Genomic DNA, 15,553 nt, shown 5'->3' on the forward strand with positions numbered 1-15,553 from the left:
GCCCATCAAAATCCTGCCTGCTGCTTTTCTGCCCAGTAAGTAAATGAAATAAAGGTGGATGTGCGTTCTACTACCAAAGCCTGCACATCCAAAATTTGATTTACTCCCTTGTAAGGTAGTTTCTTCAACATAATGTCAAAGGAGACCATATTATGACCGCTATTTCCTAAATATTCATTTCCACACTAAGGCTTGAGATAAATTTGGCATCGTTAGTTATTACAAGATGTAAAAGAGCATCTTTCCTAGCAGTTTCCAGTACAATCACAGACAAAAAGTTCACATCTAGCATATGAACAAACCTGTGTGCTTTTTCTGACTTGGCTAGTCCATTACTCCAGTCAATGTCTTGAAGTCACCCATAATTATAACTTGAACTAGTAGTGAAGCCTTTTCTATAAGCCTTTTCTATCTGTAAAAATTTCTGGCCTTCATTCACTTCACTTGTGCCGGGAGGTTTTTAGCATTCACTAAAGATCATAGTTTTCTTTGGTCCAAATGCAGTCTCTACCCATAAGGCTTCAATGCACTTTCTAATACTCATTTCTCTAGTGACTTTGCATTTGTATGGCTTTAGAGTGATATGGGTTGTATGGGAAGAGAAAAAAAGTATGAATGCTAGGATACATAAAACTTAATTCAGTAAAACTGTAGGCTCTTTATTGTATAGGTTTTTTAAGTATTAGTACGTCTAAATAGGTAAAAGGAGTATTTTTATCAACATGCATGAATAGCATAAAATGCATAAACAGAATGAATATTAGAAAGATTAAAAGGCATTATGCCGTAGCAGCTAATGTTATCCCTTTAGAGCAACACAAATAAATCATGAAGGCAAAGGTGATAGTGACTCCTTCATGCACATGGGAATGTTGCTTGTGTGACTGAAATGTAAAAGATGGTTAAGATGCAAGACAAGGATATAAGAAATGGAGGAGTGCAATAAATCATGGGCGCAGGATTCCAGAAGATATTGTCGATAAAAAGGAATTTGTAGACACAATCATTTTTCATGGCGAATCTACTTTTTTGCATTAGACAATATGATGGGAAAAGTCGAATAACATAAAAAAAACGCATTTCTCCTTCAGTTTCCCCAGATTTCTATTTGGTTTGTTTTGAGTAGAATGAGGTGCAGGTAATGCTTTCTTATGTTTTAAATAGGCTTTACTACAGGAGCAACAATGCTACACACTAAACCCCATATGTAATAAAAGGCAGGCAAACGTAGTGTGTTTATTAAATAACCCCATATGTCCTTCTTGCATGGAAATAAAGCACAATGCCATGAAGTGCAAATTAGGGGAAAATGAATCATTTTACGGAACAGTTCAGTGTAAAAATGAATGAAGGAACTAGGTGGGGGTTTGTGGTTCCATTTGAGGTTGGTATGCCGTAGGAGATGGGAGGTTTCTATACATGGTTTCTATGCCAGACAATGCTCCACTGAAGCATAAAAATGATGGAAGAAACCAGGTTAGCCATTTCTGAAGAAGAATTGGTCACTACTAAGGTACAAAAACATCTTAGTAAAACTTAGGGTAAATGGGTCCTGTCAAAACTAGTTTTTTTTTTATAGTTCACTTGGTGTGAAACACAGTGGTTGGGTCCAAGTTGGGAGAATGGTTGCATACATAGATGTTAATGTACACCACAGAATATTCAATTTGAAGGCCTTAAAGTTGACCTATTTTACCAAGATATAATGAAATCACTCTTTCCGTAATGCACCCTGTGCAACTGTACGGTTTGCATTCTCTGTAGTTATACCCCAGGTTACAGGCAAACAGTTGTTTATTCATCTGTCATGCCTGTTTGGTAACTACACTAAGTAAGCCAAAAGGAAGGTGTTGGTGTAGTTTACCCCTGTTACAAGCAGGCAAACCTATGAGATTTTATACATTGTAGGTGATTTTCCAGCTGAAATTGAGGTCATAATTAAAGATTGCTGATTATGTCAAGCAAGTGCTGATGGGAGAATAGGGTCTGTATCATTCCAGGTCCCCTCATCTGGTTGTTGGTTGGTGGTAACCAAAAGGGACATTGTCCTGGATCTTCAGAGACATTTTGTTGCTCTTGTGTAAATAGTAATTATTAAATAGGACCAAGGATAGTGTGAGTTTCCACTAGGAACAAACTATCCACAGAGTGGCCCTATTGGCCAGCAAGTTTATGCAGAGACATTAATTGGTAAATGATGCTGGATGGATATTTTCTGCAAGATGCAGTGAGTACAATGACAGATGGTTAGAAGCAGTGCCTAGCTTCTTGTCTACTGTACCTTACTGAGAAAGCAATCACAAATCAACAATGTGTTAGCCTATTATTAGATTCGATATTTCCAAAATATGCCAATATAATCACAAACAGTACAAATATACAAAAGCCATTAATATCACTTTAATGGGACAACTTGTAACTAAAAGTAGACATGTAGTGCATGAATTCCTATTCCTGAGCTCTCTACCAGAAAATATATGTGCTGATGTTGCAAAGTGGTTAATATAGTAAGAGATACTCAAGCAAGACTGAGGCTACTGCCACATATTCACTAGATCATGCCATACCATCCTAGCTCATTTCTTCCTTCCATTTTTGCTGTACTCAAGAAATCTAATTTTCTCATTTAGGCACAATAACCACTATCCATCAATGAGAGAGAAAGAGCATATTGCTATATATACATCTAATTGGAATCATCTATCATATGTCAATGGAAACTGTTACTTGAGTTTTTTTAAGAAAACTCCACAAACCACAAAACGTAGCATACAGATGGGTCAGACGTGATTTGTGTAAATGAACCACATGACCCCACCCCTTTTCCTGTGAGCAGAAAGTGCCACATATATCAGACACACAAATCCCATCTAGCTTGCATTGAAGGGGAAAAAAGCTATTTACCTGTTCGTCCGTCCCGCTGAAAATCAACATGATACCACTCTCCATCATTTACTTTTTTCTGTATGGCTTTTATTTTGATGGTGCCAGACCCCATGTCTAAAAGTAAATATAGGTGACCGTCAAGCATCTCAATTGCGAAAAAATCGACCTTGATCATCTGAGGGTTCTTTGCGTCTTTTTGGTGTCGCGGCTTTCCATGACTGAAAAGTATGAGCCCATTGGGTTCAGTCGTGCGAAAGTCAAATGATATGGAGCCTGTTTTCTTAGCATTCCATTTGGGCAGAGAGATAAAAGACTCCGGAGTTTCAAAAGTGATGGGGTCCAGTGTGGCAACATTCTCGCATTTAAACGCGACTACCCCGTGAACCTTCATTTTGGCGTCACCTTGTTTCGCAAGTCGAGATAATTCTAGTCTGACATCATTGTTTTTATACACAACCTGGAAATGAGACAAATAAATAGGTGGGTCAGTATTTCAGTGTTATACTATGTATATAAAACAATGCAATTCACTCATTTACTCCATATCTGGGGGCTATAACCATAGACATAAAAATCTCCACCCAAGCAAAACAGGCCTTGTCCAAAGCCATCACATCATTTTGTATAAGTGTGTGAGATTATTTCTGGATACTTCCAATGAAGATACATCCTTTCTATTGCATGTACTGAACTTGCATCTATATCTATCCCATTTAGGTTTAAAAGCCTGTGGTTTGGGCCCATCCTTTTTATGTTTTTTTCTGGCAGACAGTTCATCAAGTCTATATACCTTCTGCAGCACAGCAAGGGGCTACAGCTAATGTTCCATATGCTGCTTTCTTCTTATGCTGGTGACTCAGTTCTTTTAGCCTAAAGTGAGTGGTGGGAGTGATTGAAGAGCCACTGAGTTGCGTGACCAGCCCTCCAGTTCCCATAATATCTAGCCCTGTGCAGCTCCTCCATAGCAACCTGTAGTGCATACCTATTCCAAATCCTATGTATAAGAATACAAAATGTGCTCTCAGTAACCCCAACCCAAACCCCAACATTAACCATTTCAAAGCAAGGCCCCCTCAACACCTGATTTTCTTTTATACAATAGAAGTTGCATTATATTTTACATAAACTACTTTTTATTCTATGGCAAAAGGTTATCCTGTGCCAAGAGGGAAAATAGGAGCCCCTTCCGAAGCATAAGAGCACATCTTTGTTTTGGTTTACTTTCAATGGTTCATTAGAAAACATCATGTTTATATGGTAACTTTTTCCACTCGTTTGCTTTGTATCAATTCCTATAAATTTCTCCAGTTGGAGATATTCAATTTGTTTGCATCGTAAAAATTACCTTTTAGACAATTCCCAGTATTATATAATGCGATATATATTGATGCAAGAAAGCCACTAATATTCCTAAGATACACAAGTGATATCACTGGGTTGGAAAAGTATTGTATTCCAAAATTATGTAGAACAAGCTAAGATAAAATACATTAGTGACTATGGTTGATAGTGGGCCTTGTGCTAGTTACATCTGTAGAACTGTACATTCTGTAAATTCAGATAACGCCGGCTTTGCACTTATTTCATACACGATCGCTTTGAATTCAGGCAGAACATCCGTGCTACTGAACTTACTAGAAATTGTGTTTGTTTCCTATACATATATAACACTGTTGTAGTGTTAAGCCATAATCAGAAATGTCAAAATAATTATGCTCATAGGATTAGGGTTTCTTATGTGTTAAAGGAGGCTACAGGGAGCTTGTATTTGTCAGGAGATTTTAATTAAATGTTGATAATTGGTTGTCTGAGGAGCCCAACTTTCATTATGTTCCTCCTATGATTATTTTATTATTGGAAAGTCATATGGGGAAATATAATAAAAGTTGTTAATGGAAAAAAACATAAGACATGTCGGCAATTTTTCCTTTGCAATTTATTATCCCAAAATTAAAATCCTTCATACTTTAACATACAGGTATGGGATCCGTTATCCAGAAACCAGTAATCCAGAAAGCTCCTGTTCTCTGTAATAATAAAACAGTACCTGTACTTGATCCCAACTAAGATATAATTACCCCTTATTGGGGGCAGAACAGTCCTATTGGGTTTATTTAATGGTTAAATGATTCCCTTTTCTCTTTAATAATAAAACAGTACCTGTACTTGATCCCAACTAAGATATAATTACCCCTTATTGGGGGCAGAACAGCCCTATTGGGTTTATTTAATGGTTAAATGATTCCCTTTTCTCTGTAATAATAAAACAGTACCTGTACTTGATCCCAACTAAGATATAATTACCCCTTATTGGGGCAGAACAGCCCTATTGGGTTTATTTAATGGTTAAATGATTCCCTTTTCTCTGTAATAATAAAACAGTACCTGTACTTGATCCCAACTAAGATATAATTACCCCTTATTGGGGGCAGAACAGCCCTATTGGGTTTATTTAATGGTTAAATGATTCCCTTTTCTCTGTAATAATAAAACAGTACCTGTACTTGATCCCAACTAAGATATAATTACCCCTTATTGGGGGCAGAACAGCCCTATTGGGTTTATTTAATGGTTAAATGATTCCCTTTTCTCTGTAATAATAAAACAGTACCTGTACTTGATCCCAACTAAAATATAATTAATCCTTATTGAAGGCAAACAGTCCTGTTGGGTTTATTTTAAGTTTAGACTTAAGGTATGGTGATCCAAAATTACAAAGATCCCTTATCCAGAAACTCCCCAGTCCTGAGCATTCTGGACAACAGGTTCCATACTTGTAATATTGAAGGTTACTGTAAGCTGTAATGCAGCAACATCAGGGCTGTATTTTTACAGCAATATTACTCCTTAAAACTTTTTCCTTTTCCTCCAGGGTCGATGCAAGAGGGTCTGCCAATGAAAACCTCACATGCATAGCTCAGGCTCCATGTTTCTTTCTTAAAGCAACTAGATTTGGAGGCTTTAGACACAGTTTTTCAAAGGGTTGCTGTGCCAATTGACACAGTGGAACCCTGGAGCTACTGCCACCCCCCGAGTACCCGCAATGAAGCTGGAATTGTGGGAAAAAAATGCTCCATTGTGAAATGAAAAACCTGGCAATTGTGCTCAAAATTGCACATGTAAAAAAGCCCTATTTTCATATAATAAAGCAATGCTTTCCTGATTGGCCACCCAGTGGTCATTAAATATACTGTAGGTGCACTGATTCAGAAGTGTTCTATTCGGCTATTATAAGGATATAGATGTATACTATAAACGCATACAAATGCTTTGGGGGTCACACTTAGGGGTAGATTTATCAAAAATCAAAATAGTAAAGTTAGATCTTATTTTCCTGATTTTTACTAAACTGAAACACATATCAAAGCACATATAATAGAACAAATGTGCAGGTTAATCCTAATGTATTAGGCTGCTCTACACATGCAGGGAGATAGGAACCGGAGAACTATTTTCTGCACTGAAACAATTTGATCCAGCATAGGAAACAAATAGTGAAATAGGAAAGAAAATCAGTACCTTTCTGAGAGGCTACTATCTAGAAATGATACCTATTAATGATAAATGGGCCCCAAATCATCAGGAGACTGTTCTTACTAATCCTTTTTCATTTTGTGCAGAATGTTGTCAGACTAATTCTTCATTACCCATTAAACATCTTTTGCAGCCCTCCTGTGCCTCACTTATGGAATATATTATGGTGCATTATAATGCATTCACAGAGCTTCCACAGCTGCACATCCCTCCTCCAAATGCACCATCTGAGACAAATGTACATTGTGTAAATGAAACATAATACTTAATTGAAATATATAGAATGCTCCTTCTGCTGTCTGTTTCACAAACCTGTTATAGCTATCACAGCCAATATAAATATATATTACTGTATTGCTTTACTATACCATGCTTGCACTGTCTGTGTAACTTGTCAGTATTGCCCTTATACAAACCATTATTGCAGGTGATCTACTGAGCTGAATACGTTATTATTGGCATGCTGTTGTTAGGGTTAACTCTAGTATCATGATATAATATTAAGCTGATTCCATTAATTAAGATGGTGTGTGGGCAATACAGAGCAATATAGTCTCAACCAGCCAGCTGGGAAGTCTGGGTGCAAAAGCCCAAAGACTTGGCACCTATTGTGAAAAATAGTGATGAGCAAATCTTTCCCGTTTTGCTTCACTGAAAAATTCACAAAACTGCTGAAAAATTCACAAAAGAGCAAAAAATATTGTGAAATGCTTGTTTGACTTGTTTGATGTGATTTTTTTTTTATGCAACGGTGGCTTTTATGATGTGACCACAATTTATTTAATGCAACCGCAACATTTTCCTCGCAACTAATCCATCCATTTTGCTCATCACTAGTGAAAAAAATATGCAACCCTAAATTGTTATCAAATTACATTGCTGCCCAGTGTGAAGGTTCCATGATCCAGGTGTTCATATCCTGGACTCGATATAAAGAACAATATTGAGTTCTTTCTAAATACAATTATAGTGAAGAGGAGTGCTATGGGTGCATTTTGCTTGAACCTGTTGCTTATGGTTAATCCTATTGACAGTTATAGGTATTGGTATAAAACATTTACACACTGCTTTAGATATTGTTCATCATCTTCCTCAGCCCCCTTTCAAGGTCCCTATCACATTGACACACACACACACTAGTACAATTACACCAGTACAATTTATCCAAAGCCAATTAACCCAACTGTATGTTTTTGGAGTGTAGGAGGAAACAAAATACCCATAGGGAACCCACCCAGACACTGAGGCACATACAAACTCATTACAAGTTGCACTCAGAACCCCAGAGCTGAAAAACAGAAGGTTTTGCCACCAAGCCACCATGCTGCTGTGCTGCTCACTCATTAGCACAATTCCCAAGAACAGGGAAACAGGAGGAACCTAAAGGGGATAAATAAATTGATTGATGGATATTATCCCATTCTGGTTCCTCCTGTTTGCCTGTACTTGGCCATTGCTTCGGCATGGCAATAATAAGTAGACTGATATACTGTAGTATTCCTCTTGGAAACTAAACTCTTCCACCAAGGGTCCTTATAATCTCGTTTTTTTTAGAATTCTGAAAAATGATCTGGAATGACTATGTTTCTATATTGCCAGATGCAATACAGATCTTGCATAGATGCAGCAGAAAGTAGAAAAGGCATACGTTATACTTATTCGCCATTCTCGTGCATAAAAATATGGTGGCATTTAAATACACACAGATGTGATATTCTATTAGTCCGAACGCATATTCAGTGCATGTACAGAGCTGAGCCAATGCTAATGTTAATTTCATTTAGGTAATCTGTCTGGCTATCATTCTCAAATTAAATCCGCTGGCAATTTGATTGCTTAAAAGCCTTTTTTGCTCAAAACCATTTGGCTGACATCCGATATTAAGTTCTCTGCATCTCAGAGCTTTTTATGAAATTCTAGTTAAGCCCTGAACTTTTATTCACAAAAAAATGTCTGAAGGTCAATGCCACAATTGTGCATCCGGCAGTGCCGCTGCGAGTCGGCATGTACTAACAAAAAAGAACATTAATATCTTTATCAACTGGGAACAGTATAAAAAAACATGAAATTATCTAAAGAGGTGGAAGTCAATTTCTTGTTGAGAGCCTTCTGAATGAATTCAAATACAGGTTTGCTGTTTCCTTCTGTATAGGTAACCATGAGAATCATCAGATAAAAATGTAACATTATAATATTATCTGCAAGTCCAACAATACTCCATAACCAAGGTGCTAATCTTCCAAATGGTATTCTGTAATTAAACAATTATGCTGCTAATTATCTCTGCTCTGTTTTCAGACCAACATCATTTTATACAGAACGGTAACAGTTCTCTTCTTTTCCCCCCGGTGCTCAGTCCCTCACAGAATGTCAGCTATGCCCCTTCTCCCCTGATGAATTTTCCATCTTTATTAAGATGCTATTACGCAGAGATCACAATCCTGCTTATATTACAGAAGGAAAAAGAGATACAGTTTTTAATGAGAAAGTAGATGAGTTATCATTCAAGAAAGGCTTGCAGGAAACTGGAGAGAAGACACTTTAATGAAAAATTAATTCCAGTTGGACAAATATAGGTTATGTAATTCAGCAGGAATTACTTCTGCAGAACATTTGGAACAAAAAAAGATTTATTTTACCTTCTCAAACGTGTGTAATGTTGCTCATACTAATAGAGCACAACAGGCCACGGAGAACCAGGTTGACTTTGGGGAGTGTTACCATTTGACATTTTTTTCTCTGGAGGATAAAACATGCTTACTGCTACTTAAGCACATGCTTTGTAATGGGGTATGCTGGGGTGATGTATGACTTGATATGTTCCTGCTTTTTCTGTATTGTACAAGAAAACCTAAGAGAAAAAGTCCATTGGTAGAACAGGGTAGGATTACTTTTTAGCACAGATGAGTGAAATCTTTATGTAGCTTTGAATTTTGTAGGATTTGAAATTGACCAGGACAGGGTCAAGGCTGATGGTCCTATCAAACTAACATGACCGAACCAACCGGTTCCTGCTTAGTCAGAATTTTCCCTTTAAAGAAGTATACTGACAGAATGGATTTATAAGGCCACATCTTTATTAAAATATTAATTAATCATACAATAACTTGAGATCCAGATGACCAACACCATGGAAAGACTTGCCAGAAATCCATGGGAATGAATGGGCGCCCTACCTTGTTGGCTACCTGGCACATGGATTAGCAAGTGAAGGCATGGCAAGCCTTAAGGTCCCCATACACGGGCCGATAGTAGCTGCCTATATCGGTCCCTTGGACTGATTCGGCAGCTAATCGGCCCGTGTATGGGCACTTATGATGGGCCTGCCTGACCGATATCTGGCCTGAAATCAGCCAGATCTCGATCAGGCAGGTTAGAAAATCTAGTCGGATTGGGGACTGCGTCGACTCATTGACTTTACCTATGCCCGTCATTATAATTCGATCATTTGGCCCTGGTTACCCTGGATTCTCCCGATATTGGCCTCCCGTAGGTGGGGGATATCGGGAGAAGATTCCCTCGCTTGGCGATATCGCCAAGCGAGAGGATCTGCCAGTGTATGGGGACCTTTACTCCTGATCCCTATTTTCTGGAACCAATACCTAAGAAGGTTATAATTAAAATCCACTTATCATGGGAACACCAATCCCTTCAATCACCAACAAGCATTCTCCCTGCCACCCACTGCTGTGACAACAATCCCTATACAAAGAAACAAAAATACCCAACCATAATCAACCCAACCCCTCTGTAAAATAGTAAAAACAGATTGTGGGATGCTGCTCCCAATTTTCTCAACTGGAAGAAATCTGACTTCTGGTAGATGCCTAATATTAACCCTTCAGTTCAGGTAAGCCTTTTTATGTCAACCTCTCCTTACTGTCTTTCTAGTCTGGTCAGGGTTAATGGCACCCTCCCTTAAATGGTTCAACCAGGCAGCTCCATTATGGCAATAAAGTGGCCTTCTATTTAGGTATCAATGGCACCCTCCCTTACATTGTTCGTCCAGGTAGCTACATTATGGCAATAAGGTGGCCTTCTATTTAGGTATTCCAGGCTATTTCCTTCATTCAGCTGTGACTACAGTTAGTCATGATGACATATTTTATAAATATAAAAGATATGTTCTATGCTTATGTTTGGTAATTCAGACCAGAAGTTACATTTGCTGTTAACAAACTATTATTATGCACAACCCTTCTCACTTCAGAGATAATTTGATTTACTCACATTCAGTGGCAAATGTTTCAACTTTCAATCAGACATCAGATCCATATAATGCCACTTCATTTGCTGTTTTTTTACCATTTAACATTATCTTATGTCCCAAACCGTCCTAACATTACTTACTTCTCAGACCCCACTTTGATTAAGGGTACAGTGCTATTAAACACATTTTCCAACCACTATGTTATTCTATGGAGTTTCTTTGAATTTCTATTTACTTGAATGTGACTGCATACTGTACATACTTTCAATACCAACTTCAAAGATTCTCTGGTGGGGAGCTTTATGAAAAATTATCCTGAATTACAAAGGACTTTGCTTTTTTAGGTTTAATCTCTGTCAATATAGTAATGCTCAGCTAGCAAATATCCATAGAGGGCTATTCCTCTTGGGTTAGATGGAACATAGAGGGAAGATCCCTAATCTTCCCCTTCTCAGTTGAGACAGTAAAAATCCAATAGGAATGAAAAGTGGGTGATTGTTTCTTTGGTGAGCTCCTATCTCACATTTTGAAAAATCTGTCCCTTAGTATCCCACAGCATAGCGAAGTATTATGCCATTACAAACTATACATAGACTTGGCATTAATTGCTCACTGTATTTTACTGTGTCACTCTAAGAGAACAGAAGAAGAGCTGTAAGTGGCTACATATTATTCCAAGATTAAGTATAAACACTATGATGAGAAAAGTGAGAAAGTGAGAAAAGAACCCAAAATGAATTCACAGCCTGTACAGATAAAAAGCATAAAAGTAAATAGATCTTTCTGTACTAAATTCAGTAACCAAAGGGAGGTAAGAAAAGTTATAAAATGTGGAGGCCAATACCATATTATAGTGCTGGACAGATGCTCCAGATTCCTAAACTATATTTCTATGTCTTAATTTCATTATTGTGCAAGACGCAATGAAATAAACAGTCACAGAGATCCAATACCATTGCTGAAATTATCAGTGCAAACTAATAAAAACACTATAAAAAGCATTTAATGCACTTGTCCTTAAACCATATTAAATGATTCCATTGACTCTTTGTATGTACTGTACCATACTGACAGTTATCAAAAGGAGGGAGGATTATGAAACCACAAGATTGTGATAACTCATGCTTCCATATACTCATTTGCAAAGAACATCTTCATTTGCTAACTTCAGCCATCTTCATCATCATGGTTAATGGGAAGTTTAATTATTTGGAAATTGGAAATTGACTTATGGTAGGACAACATTTATTATAGTATTATCTGAATGTATTCCATTATCTGGTTTTTTTTCCGATATTGGTTATATATGGACTTATTACTCACAATAATATTTGTATATATATATATATATATAGAGAGAGAGAGAGATTATAATGGTGCACGCCACTAACAAAAAAATACAACCTGGGTGCAATATAAGCTAAAATATTGCAGGAGTAATGCCAGCACACACAGGATTTCATACAAATGTATATAAAATGATATTTATTGAGAAAAAAAGAGCAAAATAAACATAGCAAGCCTTAACGTTTCAGTCCCCACTGGGACTTTCATCAGGAGGCAGGTGCTTCAGTTTTTGCCTCCTGATGAAAGTCCCCATGAAAAATATCATTTTATATACATTTGTATGAAACCCTGTGTTTGCTGGCATTACTCCTGCTATATATATATATATATGGATTCATAGATGAGTCAGAAAGTTACATGATATCTGCGTAGGATGCTAGCCTCTCAAAGAGATGAATGTAGGAACCATACAGTTCTAAAGCATAGTAAAAGGTTCACCAATGCCCGATTCTGCATTACATAAAATACATTTGTAGGGATTCAGTCACAGAAACCTATAGCTTTGTTAAATTAAAACATCAGTGTCTTATTTCCTTTAACATGGATGTATTTTTACAAGCTATCTCTGATAGGAATCTTTCTGAAATCCAATCATAAACATTGTGAAAATAATATATTATTAATATTTATTGTGGTATATTTTAGTGAGTCTACTGTCCTAAATAAATCAATACCAAAACCCTATGTCTAAACCCTTTAGAGTATTTATGTTTTTTGGGTTCAGCATTAAATGGAACAAACGTATCTATATCAGTTATTCTGTACCATTAAAAGTAACAGATCCAACAATATTTGCCACCATATTTGCTGAAAATCTGCAACCTTGTGCGATATCTTGAGGTACTACAATAATTTATCTGTATATACAGCTTCATAATCTGTATTATACTGGCTAAGTCGTTTGGTTATGGTTTTGACTCCGGAAGCCAGTTCATTAACAGAAGCACACTTAGGAGCACAGGACTCGGAGTGAGAGCAGAAAACAGAAAATGATAAACAAACTACATTTTACAGATATCGTTAAGATCATTTATTTCTAAATATATATTGTAAATAATTACATTTTCTTTAATTATGCAAAAAAAATGGGGGTAGACATCCCCTTAAATAAATTAGAGAACAACTGACCAAAATAAAAGTCTCACAGATTATGCACTGGTAATAAGAATAACTAAACCATATTAACTAGTTCAGGTCTTATTATTAAATGTCAGAATGATTTATTATATATTGTGTTTTTCTAATTATTTACATAATTGGTAGAACATTTATTCTCCCCCTCCTTTTGTAGAAGCCTTTTTTTCACAAGCATACAGTATAGAAGAATAGTTATGGTTAATCAAAAAAGAAATTTTCTCCTGATCAAATTTCTCCAACACTGATGATTAAATAGACTCCAACTGGGCGTGCTGGAAATTTGTTTGGCTGATTGGTTCACATTAATTCATTGAGTCTAGTGATGGGCGAAACATTTCGCCAGGCATGGATTCGCAGCGAATTTCCGCGTTTCGCCATTGGCGGATTGTTTCGCGAAAACATTTGCCGCGGAAAAATTCGCTGCGCATCCAAAAATTGTCGCCTGCGTCAAAATAATAGTCGCGAGCGACGAAATAATAGCCGCGGGCAATGAAATAATAGCCGCGCGACAAAATAATAGCCGCGGGCGACAATTTTTTTTGTCGGGCGACATTTTCGCCGTTTCGCTCACTAATTGAGTCAGCTCCCAACCCACTTGCAAAACACCCTGCCTCCTTTAGATACTGCCATATTTCTTGGAAACAAGAGGTCCTGCTACATCAAGAGGGTAAGTTTCCCCAAGGAATTTGAGGCATTTGTATGCCAAAAAAGGCAGAAGAGAAAAAAAATCTATATATCTATTTATCTCTGTTGTCTACATCTGTCTACTGTATATCTCTCTATAAGTAAGATGTGACACAATTCTCTGTCTTTGGCCCTAATTTGCTGTGATAGCACAGTCATAAATACATAATATATATTTTTTAAAGATAAAATTGGTTAAATATTTCAGGGTTTTGGGTACGACAGCGTTTAGATGTCAGAAATAATGTCGGACAAGGTACCAAAGAGAACTAAACACCTGTTTACTTTAGAACAGTCAAGACACATAAACGTTCTGGGTGCTAAACGCAGTACATTGATACTGTACATGGGTTGGATTCCCGGAAACAAAAGGAAAGGTTAAAGACATGAGACAGACTGTAAATAAAGCACAGTGAAACCCAAGCAGTGTAACAATAGAACAACCGTACAGAGAAAGTGGCTATTCGGCAGCAGTCTAACCTCCTAACTTGATATATGTTGTACGCAGGAAATAAATCAAAGAGGATATAAAAAAAGAGCAAGTGTTACTACACGTAATGGCTGGCCTAAAAATATGCTCTCACATTGTCTCCTTCCATTCTATCTCCCTGCACGTTACTGACACCAAAGAACGCACTGCCCTACATCTGGCAGTACACAATCCGCTTTTGTGGCTGAATCTTTCGGCAAACACTCATAGCAATGTGGGGAGGCTTAAAGGAAACATATCAACTATTAACACTTCATTTCGAATTCAGCTAGCATTTAAATAAAAGTGCCGTGTGGCTTTTATACTTTTCAAACCTTCTCTGCTGCCATAGAGAAAATCTGCTTTTATTCTATTTTGATTGGCCGCCTTCCAAGCCATCCAAAGGATCCATTGTCATCGTGCCTTAAAAACATGCAAAATACCACACGCGGTTACTTTAGCACAATGTGACAGATGCAGCAGATTTTTTTTCCAATTTCTTCCCAAATCTATTACTCTGCTGTAAGAAACACCTTACGAAGGCTCCTTTTAGGCAAAATATGATCAATTAACATGGTGGGAAACAGATTTGCCTGGACACCCTGGCAATATATTCTGGTGATCAGTGATCCCCAACCAGTGGCTCGTGAGCAACATGTTGCTCCCCAACCCCTTGGATGTTGCTCTCAGTGCCCCCAAACCAGGGAGTTATTTTTGAATTCCTGACTTGGGGGCAAGTTTTGGTTGAATAAAAACAAGATTTCCTACCAAATAAAGCCCCTGTAAGCTGATAGTGTGCATAGAGGCCCCTAATAGCCAATCTTAGCCCTTATTTGGCACCTCCATGAACTTTTATGGTGCTTGTGTTGCTCCCCAAGTCTTTTTATATTTGACTGTGGCTCACAAGAAAGTTTGGGGACCCCTGCCTTAAGGTAACCAGGTTAAAAAGAGAGGAAAAGTGAATTAAACCCAGGAAATAACCATCCACTCATCTATATACAATCACATTCCAAAAAGTCCCCTCTGAACTGGCTGTTGAGATAGTCTTGTTGAGTGGCAATAGAATGGCAATAGAGTGGAAATAGAACAAGATCACCTTATTAAGGAGAGGAAAGGTTTTGTAGTCTAATCATAGCTTCTTGGCTGAGCACAGATGGGTCAGTTGTTGAATAAGTCATCTTGACAGGTCCACCTGTTCTCATGGAGGAAAATCGTGAGCGTTTGCAATGTTGGGGGTTCTTGATAATTGGAGCTGAGATAACTTGCTGTAGGCATCAGCTACATTA

The 15,553-nt window shown here is 37.5% G+C and overlaps 1 protein-coding gene across 21 annotated transcripts in view; it reads right to left on the minus strand.

Annotated features, from left to right (window-relative positions):
* Window positions 1-15,553, minus strand: part of nrxn1 (neurexin 1) — a 919,306-nt gene that overhangs the window by 524,181 nt on the left and 379,572 nt on the right. For all 21 annotated transcript variants that reach the window (XM_031902195.1, XM_031902194.1, XM_031902198.1 and 18 more), the window contains one exon: window positions 2,905-3,343. In XM_031902195.1, coding sequence (XP_031758055.1) covers window positions 2,905-3,343 — 439 coding nt within the window. The remainder of the gene's footprint in view (window positions 1-2,904; window positions 3,344-15,553) is intronic.

Source organism: Xenopus tropicalis, chromosome 5, assembly GCF_000004195.4.
Source record: "Xenopus tropicalis strain Nigerian chromosome 5, UCB_Xtro_10.0, whole genome shotgun sequence".
NCBI lineage: Eukaryota > Metazoa > Chordata > Amphibia > Anura > Pipidae > Xenopus > Xenopus tropicalis.